At 53.9% G+C, this 15,752-nt stretch overlaps 6 protein-coding genes and 3 non-coding genes across 9 annotated transcripts; 6 read left to right on the top strand and 3 right to left on the bottom strand.

Moving 5' to 3' along the window:
• The first annotated feature begins 679 nt into the window (after nt 1-679).
• Nucleotides 680-758, top strand: SAICODRAFT_t21. The gene has a single exon. It is a non-coding gene; the product is annotated as a tRNA-Asp (tRNA).
• A 156-nt stretch (nt 759-914) lies between these two features.
• SAICODRAFT_32435 (multidrug efflux transporter AcrB transmembrane domain-containing protein) lies at nt 915-4,744 on the bottom strand (the record flags this gene model as incomplete). The annotated part of the gene is made up of 4 exons (XM_019168208.1): nt 915-934; nt 991-3,743; nt 3,894-4,663; nt 4,697-4,744. 4 exons carry the CDS (start codon nt 4,742-4,744, stop codon nt 915-917), a joined length of 3,591 nt encoding a protein of 1,196 aa, XP_019027047.1.
• A 112-nt stretch (nt 4,745-4,856) lies between these two features.
• On the top strand, nt 4,857-7,257 carry SAICODRAFT_63062 (WD40 repeat-like protein; the record flags this gene model as incomplete). The annotated part of the gene is made up of 2 exons (XM_019169970.1): nt 4,857-4,895; nt 5,236-7,257. The coding sequence occupies 2 exons, from the start codon at nt 4,857-4,859 to the stop codon at nt 7,255-7,257; spliced, it is 2,061 nt and encodes a 686-aa protein (XP_019027046.1).
• Nucleotides 7,258-7,438: 181 nt separating this feature from the next.
• Nucleotides 7,439-7,517, bottom strand: SAICODRAFT_t1. The gene has a single exon. It is a non-coding gene; the product is annotated as a tRNA-Asp (tRNA).
• Nucleotides 7,518-7,897: 380 nt separating this feature from the next.
• Nucleotides 7,898-9,118, top strand: SAICODRAFT_22374 (CRAL/TRIO domain-containing protein; the record flags this gene model as incomplete). The annotated part of the gene is made up of 2 exons (XM_019166556.1): nt 7,898-8,452; nt 8,522-9,118. The coding sequence occupies 2 exons, from the start codon at nt 7,898-7,900 to the stop codon at nt 9,116-9,118; spliced, it is 1,152 nt and encodes a 383-aa protein (XP_019027045.1).
• Nucleotides 9,119-9,582: 464 nt separating this feature from the next.
• Nucleotides 9,583-11,797, top strand: SAICODRAFT_15991 (uncharacterized protein; the record flags this gene model as incomplete). Its single annotated transcript, XM_019165589.1, has 2 exons — nt 9,583-10,182; nt 10,239-11,797. Exons 1-2 carry the CDS (start codon nt 9,927-9,929, stop codon nt 11,795-11,797), a joined length of 1,815 nt encoding a protein of 604 aa, XP_019027044.1. The 5' UTR covers nt 9,583-9,926.
• A 515-nt stretch (nt 11,798-12,312) lies between these two features.
• SAICODRAFT_t22 lies at nt 12,313-12,391 on the top strand. The gene has a single exon. It is a non-coding gene; the product is annotated as a tRNA-Asp (tRNA).
• A 266-nt stretch (nt 12,392-12,657) lies between these two features.
• On the top strand, nt 12,658-13,274 carry SAICODRAFT_4150 (uncharacterized protein; the record flags this gene model as incomplete). The annotated part of the gene is made up of 2 exons (XM_019168664.1): nt 12,658-12,930; nt 12,981-13,274. The coding sequence occupies 2 exons, from the start codon at nt 12,658-12,660 to the stop codon at nt 13,272-13,274; spliced, it is 567 nt and encodes a 188-aa protein (XP_019027043.1).
• Nucleotides 13,275-13,405: 131 nt separating this feature from the next.
• Nucleotides 13,406-15,075, bottom strand: SAICODRAFT_4149 (uncharacterized protein; the record flags this gene model as incomplete). Its single annotated transcript, XM_019168663.1, has 4 exons — nt 13,406-13,983; nt 14,066-14,473; nt 14,528-14,812; nt 14,868-15,075. 4 exons carry the CDS (start codon nt 15,073-15,075, stop codon nt 13,406-13,408), a joined length of 1,479 nt encoding a protein of 492 aa, XP_019027042.1.
• Between the last annotated feature and the right edge of the window lie 677 nt (nt 15,076-15,752).

Here is a 15,752-nt window from a genome sequence, read left to right as displayed (position 1 = left end):
GGCATTCGGCTTCCCCTGTCCACCCCGTGCACCGAACTTGAATGCCGACCGGATATCAGCCATCGGGTCCGCCGACGGACGCGCAAAGAAGGGTTTCGAGGGTCCTGATGTGTCGTTCGACATATTTGAGGGATGTATGCGGGAGGTTGAGGGGGTGTATGCTGTGTTTTGCTGTTGGTAATGCGTGAGTAGCACGAAGAGGAGGAGAGAAAGGAGGAGTAGAAGAGGTAGGGAAAGCGAGGGGAGGATGTTAGTAAGCTGGAAGAGATCCGCGGAGATTGAATGTTCGGCGTCACCGGCAAGGAAGCTCTCGTTTGTGCTGGAATGGTCGCGTTCTGTGTACGTGGTGGGGGACAGGCCGAGAGGCTTTTGGCTGATGGGTGGTGTACGAGATCTCTGGGGTACGTCGGGGCGCGTTACCGTACTGTAGTCCCGACGGCGTGGGAGCTTCATGAATGGCCAGGAAATAAACTCGGCCTTTGTTCATTAGAAACGCATCTCTTTGCTTTGAGTCATTATGCACCACATGCTCAAAGTCTTACGAGCTGAAATCCTTGAGCGTGCGGTAGGATGAACAGGGTCCAAGCCTGAGAGACCTCATGTTGAAAGGCCCATGTTCTTCGGTCACCAATGATGTGAGATGTCATTTGTGGCAGCAGGGAAACTAAGACATCAACCATCCTTGATAGTATAGTGGCTAGTATACGCGCCTGTCATCAGGCTCGCGCGGGACCCGAGTTCAATCCTCGGTCAGGGAGCATTTTTTAGTTTTGCTGCACCCGGTTTCCCCACGCTATACGTTGGCACGGACATCCTCTCTCTGCTCCCTAGACGAGCTGTGTTATGACGTTGTATTGCCCAAGCATACCCATCATAGCTCTATAGCTATCTGCTCTATGCATCAATCGCTATCATCACCGTCTGCCAGCAATGCCTGATTGTACCGATGCCGAGCATCATTCCTCCATGCCTCCTCAACGACCTCCTCACCCTCCAAAGCATATCCCTTTCCACCAAACAACGACAAAAGAACAGGTAGGAAAATGAGACCATGCGCAGCAGCCAGGATAACCAATGCCAACCACATACGGAAGTAATAAACCTCGAAGATCTTGGAACGTGTGAAAGCGAGTACGGCAACACCGATGAACTTTGTCAGTGTGATACCACTAAAGACAGACCCACCGACGCTCACAAGCGAATTCCACACACGTTCATTACGTTCAGAACCCGTCTTCAAGTGCTTTCCAAGGCCTTGGTTGGGAACCATGAATCCTCTCGCGACGTGACTGCAGAACTCGACTCCGATACCAACGCAGATAACCAGGTTCACCAAGCTCACAGCATTCAAGCTCACGCCCCAGAGTGCCATGACTCCCACAACATCGACGACAATCATGCCGACAACGCACATCACTACCAATGCAGTCGGGAAACTACCCAAGATGACGCTCGTGACAGCCAAGATCGCGATCAACGCCGACCCAACAAGCTTGATCGCCAAGTTGACGATCGTCGCGTACTGGTCAAAGTAAATGTAGAACACCGAATACGGGAAAACCTCCGTACCAGTCTTGTCAGTAATCTCCTTCGCCACCCTTCTTGCCGCAGCATAAGCGTCAATGAAGTCTCTCTGACTCCTCAACGGCGTGTGACTTGTCCTGAAGTGGGTCGCTGGCGTCATGACATTCTCATAATCAACAACAAGGGCATCCGAGTAAGCCGCCTGACCCGCAAGAGGGCAACTCTCAACAGTCGGACTCTCAATCCATCGTCCAAGATACTCTAAGAACTCCTGACCTTCAGGGAACCCAGTCATAGTGATGTTCCAGCTAGGCTCCCTATCCGCGAAACAGACCTTACACTCATCCTCGGAGTCATCGGGTCCACACTGCTTCCCCGAACTCTGGACTCGACAACACATATCGTTCGACGGATTCAACCAGTGCAAAAAGTCATCGACCCAGCTCGCAGCAGGTTCAGCAACAAAGCTGACCTCCTCCCTCTTCCTCTCCTGCTCCAAGACATTCGCCAATGAGAACTCATCACAAGTCGAGAACCGTCCACACAGGGCCCTCTGTCCTTCAAGTGTAGTAGCGTTCAAGTCCTTGGTGACGAAATACACCGGCGGGCCTTGTTGCATGTAGGCGTACATGTCATTAAAGTAATCCACCATATAGGAATCACGGGGCAACGCAATGCGCTGATCAAGTCCCAACTCAAGCTTCGGGAACAACCCCAAAGCCGCAAAGAACAACCCAACAAACACCGCAACAACGACAACCTTGACCGGCTTCCTCAACAAATTCGGCGCATACCACTTCCGAATGGCCCGATCCAACATCCCCTCCCTCCTCTTCCCACTACGACCACCAACCCTAAGAATCGGGAAACAGTCAACCCGGCCAGCATCGACTCTCCGCTGATCCAAGACCAACGCAGAAACAAACGCAGTACACTGTAGAACGGCATCAATAACCACCGCTCCAGCCGCATAAATTGCAAAATTCCTAACAGCAGGCATTCCAACCAACCCACCCAACCCAAACGCCACAACCTCCGCCGTCGCACTCAACAAAATACTCGGACCGACCCTTCCCAACGTCCTCGCCGCACGCTCTTCCACACTGAGCGAAGAAAGCGACGCGTTAATCCTCTCAAACTCGTGCACGAGCAGGAAGATATTGTCCACTCCGATCGCCAGGACCAAAAACGGAATCACCTCGGCAATGATCAACGTAACCTTCACCCCCATCGCCGAAAATAACCCAATACTCGCTGCAACACTCAACAACACGATCATAATCCCCACAATCCCAAGCCCAAACTTACTCTCCACCACGATCCGACGACTAAACCTCCACGATCCGCCCAATGCCAAAGACACGTAGAAGAACATGATGACGTAGGAGACAACAACGATCCCAGCGTCGGTGTTTGTCGACTTATTCAACTCCTGTCCCAAACTAATCTCAGTATTCCATGAGATCCTCAACCCCCTCTCCTCCGCCTCCCCCTCAACCTGCCTCAACACCCTCTGCAACCCCGCCTCCCACGCTTCCGCTTTCCGGATTTTCTCAGCATCCAAAGAGTTCCTCACGACCCACGTAACAATAACCGCCTCCGCTTCTCCGATGCGTGAGGTATCAACCTCCCCACCCTCATTCTCCGGGATCCGTCCCAGCAAGACCTCCGGCTTCAATGGCTGACCGTATGGGGGAAGACACGACACAGGCTGCGACGCACACGCCTCCAAATCATCAAGCCAATAATCCGGATCAACCATCTCGATATCATCCTGGAAGTATCCCGTGAGAGATTGTACCACACACCCCGTCCCCGTCGGATTATAACACACATCCCCCCACCCGACCTGAACGCTGTCCCCATCGATATCGATCTCAACAACAACATCCCGCACACGTTCCTCAACCCCAAACCACCACTCCAACGTCTCATAACTCAACACAGGACTCCCCTCCCCACTCACATTCGACAAAAACACCTGCTCAGCCCTGAAGAACGGCCCAAAACTCTCATCAAAAAAGGTCTTCTCCCTCGCCGCCGGGCTGCTCGGCGAAACCCACAACCGTACCGGATCAGTCTCAACCCCGAATCGAAGCCATCCAAGACACATCACGCCCAAGACCAACAGCGCCGCTCCGATCGTGGTAGCGGGGTATGTAGCGCAGTGGAGGCCGAGATCATAGAAAAGCGCATACAACTTATCCTGCAACGGATACCTCCTCATCACCTCCTCCTCCACCAACAACCCATCCTCATCCCCATCCTCTCCCGATCTTGTCGACGTAACCGACGCCGCATCATCCGTCAGCATCCTCGCCCTTCTCGTCGGCCTCCCCTTCCGTTTCTTATGCGCAACGACACCCCACCCCGACAAGAATCCCAGGAGACCGAGGGCGTAGAGGAGGATCATCGCTAGGGAGAAACAGGGGAGAACGCCGACGTGGCAGCCGGAGCCTGGACGTGGGACGTCTTCGAGGGTGGGACAGGCGGTGGGACAATCGACGCATGCGCAGCGGTATCTCACGTCTTCGTCTCCGCAGCTTCGCATGCCTCCTTCGACGGGTGTCATACCGCTTCCCACGCTTTCCTCGTCGGTGGGGAAGTCGATTTGGATAGGAGAGCCGAGGAGGGGTTTCTCTTCGCCGAGGAATGCAAGGAAGGCACGGGCGGTCTTTGCGCCGCCGCCGATGAAGTCCATCACATACCCATTCGTCGCAGAGAATTTGACGCTCTTGCACGAGTCAAAGAAAGCGTTTGCGTGGGCGTCTGTGACGTAGTACGACATCTGCGTCACGATATCCTTCCCAGTCGTCACCGCAGCTTGGGTTCCGGTGACGTTCAGGAATGCGGATTGATCCCCCGAACACGTCAACTGGCAGAAGAACTCCTCAAAGTTCTTCAAACAGGCGGGACAAGACGAGAGAATCGGCTTAACCCTCTTCAAGTTCCCTTCCAATGCTTCGAGTTGATCTGCATCACAGCAGACGTTGCCTTCAGCCCACTCGTCTCCGCAAATCCTAACGAGGGAAGCGCGGAGGTCTGTGGAGGGAGCGGATGCTGGTGATGGATCAGGACAGGGGAGTTCGGACCCAAAGACGGATTTCTTTCCGCATTGACCTCGGATTGCGCAGTATCCCTTCTGGTGTGGAACCTCAGCCTGTACGCCTACCCAAAGCAAAACGAACAGTGCGAAGAGGGTGAGTACCCGGTGGATCATGGCTGTAATAGATGATCCCGGTGCTGTTGGATAGAACTCGATCTCGACTATTGAACGCTGGATACCTGGATAAATGCGGATGAGATAGTAAATAGGAGTAAATGCTGGATGGATGTTGTTTGATACTGGTGACTCCGCGTATCGGTATCGGGTCTTGAGCAAGGGAGACGCGGGAAGCACAGCAACGATCGAGGGCTCAAGTTGAAGTTGGAAAGACAAGCAAGTATAACGGTATACTCCAACTCGAATATCCGTTTGATTTCAATCGTAAGTTGCACCCTTTCGCTGCTATCAACACGTGCCTCTTGTCGATACGGGGAAAAAACCGAGTCCCTCACGGCGCACGTAAACCTTAACCACCAAGAACCCTGAAGGAAGCTGGCAACTGATCCCGTACAGACAGACCCCACCACCTCAAAGACCCTTCCCTACTGCTACAGTCAACACCCTCCACCATCCTCCCCTCCTCCTTCACAGTCGCCACAATGAAGCTCAACAACGCCGGTGACATCAAAATCTACACCGTCTCCGGCCAAGGCGCAACCCGCGCCCTCCCGGACTGGCTCGCCCGCCGTAAGCGAAAAGCCCTCCGTGACGACGCAGAATACCGCTCCCGTATCGAACTCGTCCAAGAATTCGAGTTCCCCGAAGCCTCCAACAAAATCAAAGTCACCCGAGACGGAGGCTACGCCATGGCCACTGGAACATACAAACCCCATATCAGGCTTTTCGATTTCAAGGAGTTGACGTTGAAGTTTGAGAGGCATACGGATGCGGAGAATGTTAATTTCGTGTTGTTGAGTGATGATTGGACGAAGAGTGCGCACCTTCAAAGTGATCGGAGTATCGAAGTCCATGCACAGGGCGGAATCCACTACCGCACCCGTATCCCCAAATTCGGTCGTGATATCGGGTACCACTTCAACTCCTGCGACCTCCTTGTCGGTGCCTCCGGAAACGAGGTATACCGCCTCAACCTCGACCAGGGACGATTCCTCGCACCATTCGAGATGGCGGAAGGTGTGGAAGGTGTGAATTCGGTTGAGGTTAATCCTGTTCACCAACTTTTCGCTTTCGGAACCGATACCGGCACGGTCGAACTCTGGGACCCACGATACCGCTCCCGTGTCGGCGTCCTCGACGTACGGAATAACCTCCCGCTCGACGTCGCTGCAGGCGCATCCATAACAACCTCTCAATTCCGCTCCGACGGTTTGAGCTTCGGTGTTGGTACCTCCAGCGGCCACACCCTCCTCTACGATCTTCGTTCATCCGAACCATGGGTCCGAAAAGACCAGGGATACAGTAGTGCGATCAACTCGATCCGCTGGCTAGAGGGCACCGAATCATCCAACCGGATCCTAACCTCAGACTCCAAAATCATCAAAATCTGGGATAAAGACAACGGAGATCCATTCGCGTCTATCGAGCCCCCTGTGGACATTAACGACGTATGTCCACTCCCCGGCACGGGTCTCATCTTTGTCGCGAACGAAGGAATGCCGATGCACACGTACTACATCCCACAACTTGGCCCAGCGCCGGCGTGGTGTTCATTCCTCGACAATCTTACGGAAGAGATGGAGGAGCAGCCTACGACGTCCGTCTACGACAACTACAAATTCGTCACTCGCAAAGAGCTTTCATCTCTCGGCTTGGACCACCTCATCGGCACCAACGTCGTCCGCGCCTACATGCACGGATTCTTCCTCGACCTCCGCCTTTACGAAAAAGCCAAGCTCATCGCAAACCCCTTCGCATACGCCGAACACCGCGCCCAAACAATCACCCAAAAAATCGAATCCGAACGCGAATCCCGTATCCGCTCCAAGAAAGTGTCTACGAAAGTCAATCGCACCCTCGCGGAGCGCTTGCTCAAAGCGGAAGAACGCGCGGCGGCAAAGGGGAAGGAGAGTGCTGTTGCGGGCGTTTTGGAGGATGGGAGGTTTAAGGCTGCGTTTGAGGATGAGGATTTCGCAATTAATGAGAAGACGGTGGAGTTTATGCAGCTTAATCCTACTAGGTCTGCTACCCGTGGCCTCACGGCTGCAGAGGAGGAGGAGGAGGAGGAGAGGGCTGCGAAGAATGGGATTTCTTCTGATGAGTCGGAGAGTGAGAGTGAGAGCGAGGAGGAGGAGCGGAAGCCTGCGAAGAAGGATAACAAGAAGAAGGAGAAGGAGAGAAAACCCCCGCCAAAGATGACACAACTCCCCTCATCCGGAAAACCCGCTCTTTCCAACACCCAAAAATCCTTCGCCTCGCTCGTTACCGCACAATCCAAGCGTGCAGGAGACGAGAAGCCGCAATTCGAAGTCAGGGAGGGTCCGATGGGCGAGAGAGAAATCACTTTCACGGTTGAGAAGAAGGCGAAGAAGCCGAGGGGTGCGCATGGTGGTGGAGAGGATGGGGAGGAGGAGGAGGGTGGAGAGGGGAGCAGGGATATGGGGAGGACGAAGGCGAGGGGGTGGCAGGATAGGAGGAGTGCGAGTAAGAATGTGTTTAGGGGGATGTGAGGCGATCTCCAATTCTGGGTTACAGGGTGAATGTCTTTTCTTTTCCGTTCGTTATTGGCATATTTTTGGCATCTTTCTTGCGATTGGCGTTATGTTATAAAAGTACTTTCGTTTTTCCTCACCGCGTCCGTCGAGCACACACGTGGGAATAACCAGCTGCAAAAACCAAAACAAAAAAGTGCTCCCTGACCGAGGATTGAACTCGGGTCCCGCGCGAGCCTGATGACAGGCGCGTATACTAGCCACTATACTATCAAGGATGGCTGATGTTAAAACGCCAACATGATAATTCAGTAATGGCAACCACGTCCAACTCACAGCATATGGGTGTACAGGTATGTCCAAGGCTTTTGCAATCCAAAAGCTTGAATGCAGAATTCGCTACCGCACGTCGCCCGTTCAGCTGATTCTTGAGCCGAAATACATGTACGTCGTGATTTCCGTCTTCTTCGAACTCCAGTTTCGAGCTCGAGCTCGCACGGACGCCAATCAGCGCGCCCACATGCACCAGCCCGGCCGTACACCATCAGAACATCCTCGTTATATCACCGCCCGCTCAACCCGCTCAACCCCCCCCCCCCCCACCCCACCACCTCTACCTCTACCTCTATCCTCTCCCAGTCGCGATCCCTTGACCAACATGCCAACGTTAACCTACCCACCCTCAACACCTCTATCCAAACTCTCCCCCACCGAACTCACCTCCCTCCACTCCCTCCTCACCGAACTCGCCCGCCTACACTCCACCGCCGACCCCGCCATCAACCCCTTGGATTTGTTCCTTCTACTCTCGTCTGATCATCCTGATGCTTCGCTGTTGAAGTTCCTGCGGGCTCGGTCGTACAGCGCGCCGAACGGATTAAAGCAGATGTTACAGACCCTCGCTTGGAGACGTCAGGTAGGTATTCTGGAGTTATCCGGACAGGGTGAATCAGGCGTCCTCCTCGACTGTCCCGAAATCCTCTACGGCTCCACCCCCGACCCACCCGTCGGCTACATCTGGGGCCAAGACGCACTCCACCGCCCCGTCGTCTGGATCGTCCTAAAAAGCTGGGAACCAAAACGGATTCCGCGCGAGGTGTTACAGAAACATCTCTTGGTGTTTTTTGAGGAGTTGAAGGGGATGGCTGGGTGGCCTGTTGAGGGGGCGATGATCGTTATGGATATTAATGGGTTTTCGTTGACGAAACATATGGTACGTATGGTGCGGGGGAGTACGAGAGTGGGAGGAGGTGGCTAATTTGGGGTGTGTGTGTGTGCACAGGACATGCAATTCTACAAGTTCTTCATGGAAATAACACAATCCCACTTCCCAGAATCACTCGGCCGCTGCCTCATCTACGGCTCCTCCTACCAAACCCGGATATTCAACGTCTTGTTCTCCCTCCTCTCACCGATGATCGACGCACGCGTGAAGAGTAAGATTGGATTCGTGTCGAAGAAGGAGGAGTTGGGGAGGGAGTTTGAGGGGGGGTTGGAGAGTGCGTGGATAAGTGCGAGGTATGGGGGGATGAGTGGGAGGGAGTATGTCTATGAAGCTCCGCCTGCTGAGGATCTTACCATCACCGACGCCGCCAACGCAAAATTCGCGAAGGGCCGGCAGGAGGAAGAGGCTCGTGCCCACCAACTCCTCACAAAATGGTTCGACCTAACAAATACCTGGATCAAAACCTCCAAATCGGGCACCGCGACCGAGGAGGAAGTGATGAGAGCGTGGCGGGAACGGGAGGATGTGGGGTGTGAGATGAGGGAGTGTTGGAGGAGGTTCATGGGGTGTGTCAAGGAGGGCAGGAAGGGGTTGTGGGAGAGGAGGGGGGTGTTGGGAGGGGATGGGAGTGTTGATTGGGCGAAGGCGCTTTAAATTTGAGATGGGGTATGGTCTACGATACTGGAAAGAGAAGAGAACAGAAGAGATATAGGAGATGGAAGATGAACATTAACAGCGTTGATCTACGGCCAGCTACATGCTACAAATGAAGTGACGAACCGCCAAGAACAGTGACAAACATGACGATCCTTATTTCACAGCATCGAATCTCGATAACCGAGATCTCCCCAGCGAATAAAGTTTGGCATGCGTCTTCACACGTCTTCTGCATCCGCTCGGCTCCTCGGCACACCTTCCCCGTTCGCCACCTACTTTTACAGGAGCGAAAAGTCTCCGTCACAGTCATTTTTCACGTAGAAACCAACCCAAATAACTGCGATTGTCCTCCTCCAATGTTTTTTTTCAGTGGCGACATTCATAGAGTAGTGCTGCCGAACATTCCGTGGTGCGCGAGTTTTCCTTCTCCCGCTGCTGCTGCTGACATACGTAGTGCTCCACCAACACAGACCCTTGTCGATAATCAACCACCAACACCGGCCAGCAGTACGGAATTCGGCATTCGACTGCGATTAGGCCTCGGATATATTACTCAAACACCGAGCGTTTTTATCCTTATATCGACGACGTTTGAGACTGCGTGACTCAAGCTGCAGCAGACTTCCGAACAGCGACACCCTCGTCAACGAACGGCACGGACCCGTTGATCTACACTTCGATAACCGATTGAACATACAGACATCGGCATATTCAAACAGCTGATCAACACTGTGCACCTCTTTATCTATTTTATCCTACACCCAGCACACACCGACCACACGGTGATCCTACTCGACACACAGCAATGGCCGACCTCTTCCAACAACAACCCAACCTCACCATCGTCACTTCTGCAATCCCCCGACATGAACACGCTCCTCCACCCACCGACCTCAAAACAACCAACCCAGAACAAATGATGTTGTACGCCGCGATGATGTCCCATATCCAACGAGACGAGAAGCGTGGGCTCGAGCATGAGGGTGAGGGGGAGGAGGGGGAGGAGAGGGTTGGTGATGGGGTTGAGGGGATTGAGATGGGTGCGAGACGTAAGAGGAGAGGTACGTTATACTGCGCCATGTTGTGTGGTACAGGACACTGACGAAGTGTGTTGTAGAATCCGACGAATCAACCTCCGCCGAAGCCGAAACCCCCGCCTCAGCAATAGGCACCCCTGGCCCCTCTGGCCCAGGCGACCACAAAAAGAAACCGGGGAGGAAGCCGTTGACGAATGAACCCACCTCCAAACGCAAAGCACAGAACCGACAAGCACAGCGCGCCTTCCGTGAGCGTAAAGAACAACACGTCAAGAGCCTCGAAATTCATGTTGCGAGGCTCGAAGCTATCTCCGCCCAAAAGGATGAGGAGGTGGAGTCACTCAAAGCTGAAGTACGGATGCTCCGGGCACAACTAAAGATGGAGCTCGAAGCGGGGACGAAGGGTGCGAATGGGACGGGGGTGGCGGGCGTGAAGAGGGAATTCACGTTTGAGTTTCCGAGGAGTATGGATCCCCTCGCACACCCACAAGGCGTCTTTGGTCAGGCTTCGGCACAGATGCAGATGCAGCAGGGATCCCTTGCGAACGCTCTTCGCCAACAACAACAAGCCCAACAGGCCCAACAGCAACAGGAAGCGTCGACAGCGCCGGGGTTGTCGAGTGCGAGTTCGACGTGTAGCTCCATGGGACACGAGGAGGCGAGAGGCGGTGTGGGATCGGTGCCGATTAGGGTTAATTTTGGACAAGCGTCCACCGGGTCGAGTTGTGCGACGAGTCCGACGGGGGCGGGGAGTAGGACCCCGTGTGAGACGTTTTGTCCTGCTGCGCTTCCGGCGTTCAAGTCGCCTGCTCCCGTCACTACGCCGCCTATTCCTGGTCCTGCTGCTGCGACGACGACGACGACGACGACGGTTGTGGTCGAGACACCCAAGTGTGAGAGTGATTTCTGTGCGCAGTTGAGTCTTGCGTGTGGGACGCTCAAGAACCCCGTTCCGCAGCTTCCGACGGCGCCGATTGAGGGTGGTGCCCGTTCTTTGTTTTCGTCGCCTGTTGTTTCGACGATGGGACTTCCGTCTTTCGGTGCAGTCGTCGAAGCCGCCGCCTCGAACACGAATGCCATCACGGGTGTGGTTACGACGGGCGCGACACCAGGAAATGACGGCTCGAATTTCTGGAATGAGTATCGTGAGGGCGCGGGGACTGGCCTTGAGGGGTTGGATGAGTTGTTTGGGGCTGAGACTGGGATTGGGGAGGGGACTAGTTTGTTTGATTTGCCGGATCTTGTGGGGAGTGGGACGACTTCTCTCTTTCCGCTCGATATGGCGAATGAGGATGGTGGTGTGGCGTCTCCGAGGACGCAGAGGACGAGTTCGGGATCTTCGGGGTCGGATTTGTTGCCGACTGCTGTAGGGGAGAGCTCGTTCTTCGACGACGACATGGATGCCCTCGTCGGTGTTGGTGAGAATGGTGAGGAGGTTGTTGGAGACTCCGTCCCCGCTGACCGCCAATTCCTCGACTGTACACAGACTTGGGCACGGATTAAGCAACACCCCAAATTTGATAGTTTGGATATCGATCGTTTGTGTTGGGAGTTGAGGGGGAAGGCGAAGTGTTCTACCACTGGGCCTGTGTTGGAGGAGAGCGATGTTAGGGAGGCGTTGGCGAAGTTGGAGGAGTAAAGTCAAAAATCCGGGAGAGAGTGGAATTATATGGGATATTTCTGGAATTAATCGGCGTTTTTTTTATTTGATTTGTGCTTGCGGATATCTTGTCTGTTGGCTCGTCGCAGTTGCAATGTTGCGATTGCGACATCGATGTTATGTTTCGTTTTGGTTATCGTCAATGAAAAAGTATCTCTTGTCAGTCAGTACATGGTTGGTCCCAATAGTTCTCTTGGGCTTCACCTTCATTGAGGCCGCGCACTTGAGCCTCAGAATTGCGTGAAGGCGGTGCGACACCGTGGGAAATTGCAGGTGAGATAAATCAACTATGAAGGAAGGACATGTGAAGTTGATGGACCGATTGGAAAGGTTATTACCCGTAGAACAACATCCGCCCGAGGAAGAAGTTCATGTGGAGTGCGAAAGCTCCGCGGCCGATGCGCTTTTGCCTGTCGAACGCAGCATGATAACGTAAAGGTATTTGAAAAGTATATGTGTATATGGGTTACATACGTGTTGTCGAACATCAACCATCCTTGATAGTATAGTGGCTAGTATACGCGCCTGTCATTGGGCTCGCGCGGGACCCGAGTTCAATCCTCGGTCAGGGAGCTCTTTTTCTTTTTCTGCCTCTTTTTCTGCCGTATAACTGCTCCTCTTTCAATCTATCGTGATATATGAATATGCTCCAAACCATCGTAGATCATGCCATGGCAGAAAGGAGTGCTTCCCACCGGTCAGACCCCGGTCCGCGTCTTCACATGTTGCGAACACCCCGCTCAGCTGACCTCCGCCTCCTTATTGATGAATCGACCGGCTATATAAGGTTCAAGTGATGCCTCATACCTTCCTCGACTTCAACAATCAATCCATTGAGAATGTCGCTACTGGCACTCCTCTCCTCGAGCCCTCGTGCCGGCGCAGTGACCGCGACGCTCCGTTTCCATCTCCGCTCACAAGCCGTCCTCACTTCGACCCTCCGCTCCCTCCATACCACCTCTCATGAAGCCCCAACCGCCCAATCGACCCTCTTCACCGTCCCCCACCGCCCTGACGATGCTTCCCCAAAGGCGACGAAACTCGACGACTACCACGCCAAACAGAAAAAACTCGAAAAAGCCTTCCTGGAAGCAAAGAGACGCATCAAAGAAGTTCGTTGAAAGTTGCACAGGCTATCATACTACTGACAAATTGCGAACAGATGGATCGCGACCTCGACGCCGCAATCCACGAAATCCGTCATCGCCAGCGTAGGACGGAGGAAGAGCATACGCATGGGCCTGTGTGGTGGTCTGAGCCGGAGTCGCAGTATGATGTGAGGATGGAAGTCCAGGATGGGATGGAGGCTGTGGAGGGGGTGTTGGAGGGGGCGATGAAGGCGGGGAGGGAGGTTGAGCAGGGGAATATCATGGATGCACGTGGAGCGAGTGGAGGAGGGGTGAGGAAGGGGAAGGGGAAGGAGGAGGATTTGGGGCCGAATGTGATTGAGCAGTGAGGTGGGCATTCGTCGAGGGGGGCTATGATACGCGGAATGTTGTACGATAAAGGCTACGATATTCATGTTCGATTGCTCGTCTCTGTCTAACGATATAGGATATCACAGATATCTCTAATACTGTATGGCAATCAGTTGTCCCCTCCATCCCCCTCCTCCCTCAAAAACCTCTCACACTCCCCCCGACTCCTCTCCACATCCACAAACCACAACACCCCCACCCCAACCCCCGCAAGCCCCATTAAAAACGCAAACGGCATATTCCCATTCCCACTCCGCTCAACAATCGCACTACTCACAAACGGCCCCACAAAACTGGACGTCTTTCCCACGATCGAGAAGAGCGCGAAAAAGAGGAATTCTTTTCCGTGGGGAACGAGTTCGGATATCATGGTTTGGGAGTAGGCGTACCACGGGCACACGAGGAATCCGTAGAAGGCTTGGTATGCCCAGATTTCCCATAAATGTTTGAAGCCGAAGGTGGGGGAGGTTATGCCGATACAGCCCCAGGCGATTAGGAGGAGGAGGAAGAGGACGACGAGGAGGAGCATGGATTTTGTTGGGATGTGGTAGTGTTTTTGGAGGGACCAGAAGGCGTGGATGCCAAGTGCTTGAGTGGAGATGCCGACGATGAGGAGGTAGGTTAGGAGGAGGTAGGTTAGGAGGAGGGTTGAGTACGATGCGATTTCGTATTGGAGGGTGCCGATGACTGTCACGGCTGTATTCAGCGCGTCCGATAAAGATAAAATACGCGGCAAGGTATAGTGCCGTCTGCGGGAGCTTCCAAATACTCTTCGTCGCACGCGCGATATTCCAGAACGAGACCGTGAAATAGTTTTTGTCTTTTGGCATTTGTTGCCCGAGACGGGGTTTCTCGAGGATAAACCATGGAATCGCGACGAGGATCCAGATTGATGAAGCGAAGGCGAGGATGATGGCGTTTGCGCGGGTGTTTTGGGCGAGGGTCCCGTTTGCGTTGCAGGCGTACATGATCCCGACAACGATTGCGAGGATGAGGAGTTCGCCGCAGGAACAGACGTAGAAAGACATATTGCTCAGGCGATTTCGGTGGTAGGAGTCCAGGGCGGCGTGCGCTTCGGGTGTTGTTGCGGCGGTTGTGAGGTCACAGCGGGAGGCTTGGAGGATGGGAAGGTCCCGGACGAGGGAGGGGAATGCGGCGGTCCAGAAGGTGAGGGTTGCTTGGTATGTGATGAGCCCGACGATGTACAGCCCGATCCCGATCTTTCATTCACTCGGATCCGTGACGCCGAGCCATGCGAATCCGTCCGCCCAGGCGAGGATACTGAGTACGATGAGGATGACTCGTCTCCATCTCCCATAGTCTGCGAATGAGCCGAGGATAAGGAAGAGTACGCATTGGATTGCGAAACTAATTCCGTTTGCTTCGAGGACGATTGCATTGATGGATTTGGGTGTGGCGAAGGGGAGGAGGCCGTTGGAGTCGGCGGCTTGGGAGAGGAGGTTTTGCATGAGGGCTGGGCCGAAGTTGAAGGGTCCGAGGCCAGAATTGCCGACGTCTGTGGGATTTGGGGGAAGTTAGGCGAGGGATGAGAGGAGAGGAGGGAGGCGTACAGTAGAGGTAGTAAGCCCAAACTTCCCATTTGGTGGTCGTGACGGGTTGCGCATCGCTTCCTTCGATGTCTTCCGTCGAGCCAACCGTCTCAACAACCTGATCCTTCCCCGTCGCGACCGTCTTATTCTCCCGCAGCTGCAGCTGAATCGCGTGCAACGGCTCTTCGAACCCACTCATCCCCGACTCAATTGCGACGGACTTTGCCATGTTCGTCGACGTTCTGGATCGAATTGTCGGAGGTCCATTTCATTGGGCTCATTTATTTGTGAGGTCGGAGCATCATGCAGATATTTAAGGGTGTATGAGGTTCGCCCTCTTAGTTGCTCTTTTTTACCAATACTACTGTTCTGGCTCTTACCTGTTCTAGCCTACTCACCCTCAGCTTTGGCGGTCTCGGTGAGGCATAGTCTGGTCTAACTTGCTAAGAATTCTTGCTTGTAGGCAAGTTGCTGTTGCTTACAGCTCTCGTTTGTCAAATTACTCCTTTTTTGGGTAGCATTCACTCCAAGAAAGGAGCTGTCAGTCGTTCGTGTTGAACTTGGAGCTCTCGTTTCCATTAGTGGACGTCGCCGTCGCTTACGGAGACCTCGCAATCTGGCTGAAGAGCTATTTTGGTCGTTATTTCTTGCTGAGTTGCTGTCAGGGACGGGGGTTGTGTCTCCTAAACGAGTCACAACACTTGTCGCTGCTGAAATCGAAGGCGTAATCTGACACGAGTCGGGCGGAGTCTATCCAGTGAAGGGGACCGAGACTTAGGGTTAGGGTTAGGGTTAGGGTTAGGGTTAGGGTTAGGGTTAGGGTTAGGGTTAGGGTTAGGGTTAGGGTTAGGGTTAGGGTTAGGGTTAGGGTTAGGGTTAGGGTTAGGGTTAGGGTTAGGGTTAGGG

The sequence above is a fragment of the Saitoella complicata genome (genome assembly GCF_001661265.1).
Source record: "Saitoella complicata NRRL Y-17804 unplaced genomic scaffold SAICOscaffold_1, whole genome shotgun sequence".
In the NCBI taxonomy this organism is placed as follows: Eukaryota; Fungi; Ascomycota; class Saitoellomycetes; order Saitoellales; family Saitoellaceae; genus Saitoella; species Saitoella complicata.
Note: the sequence above shows the minus strand (reverse complement) of the source record. Positions and strands in the feature narration are given on the sequence as shown.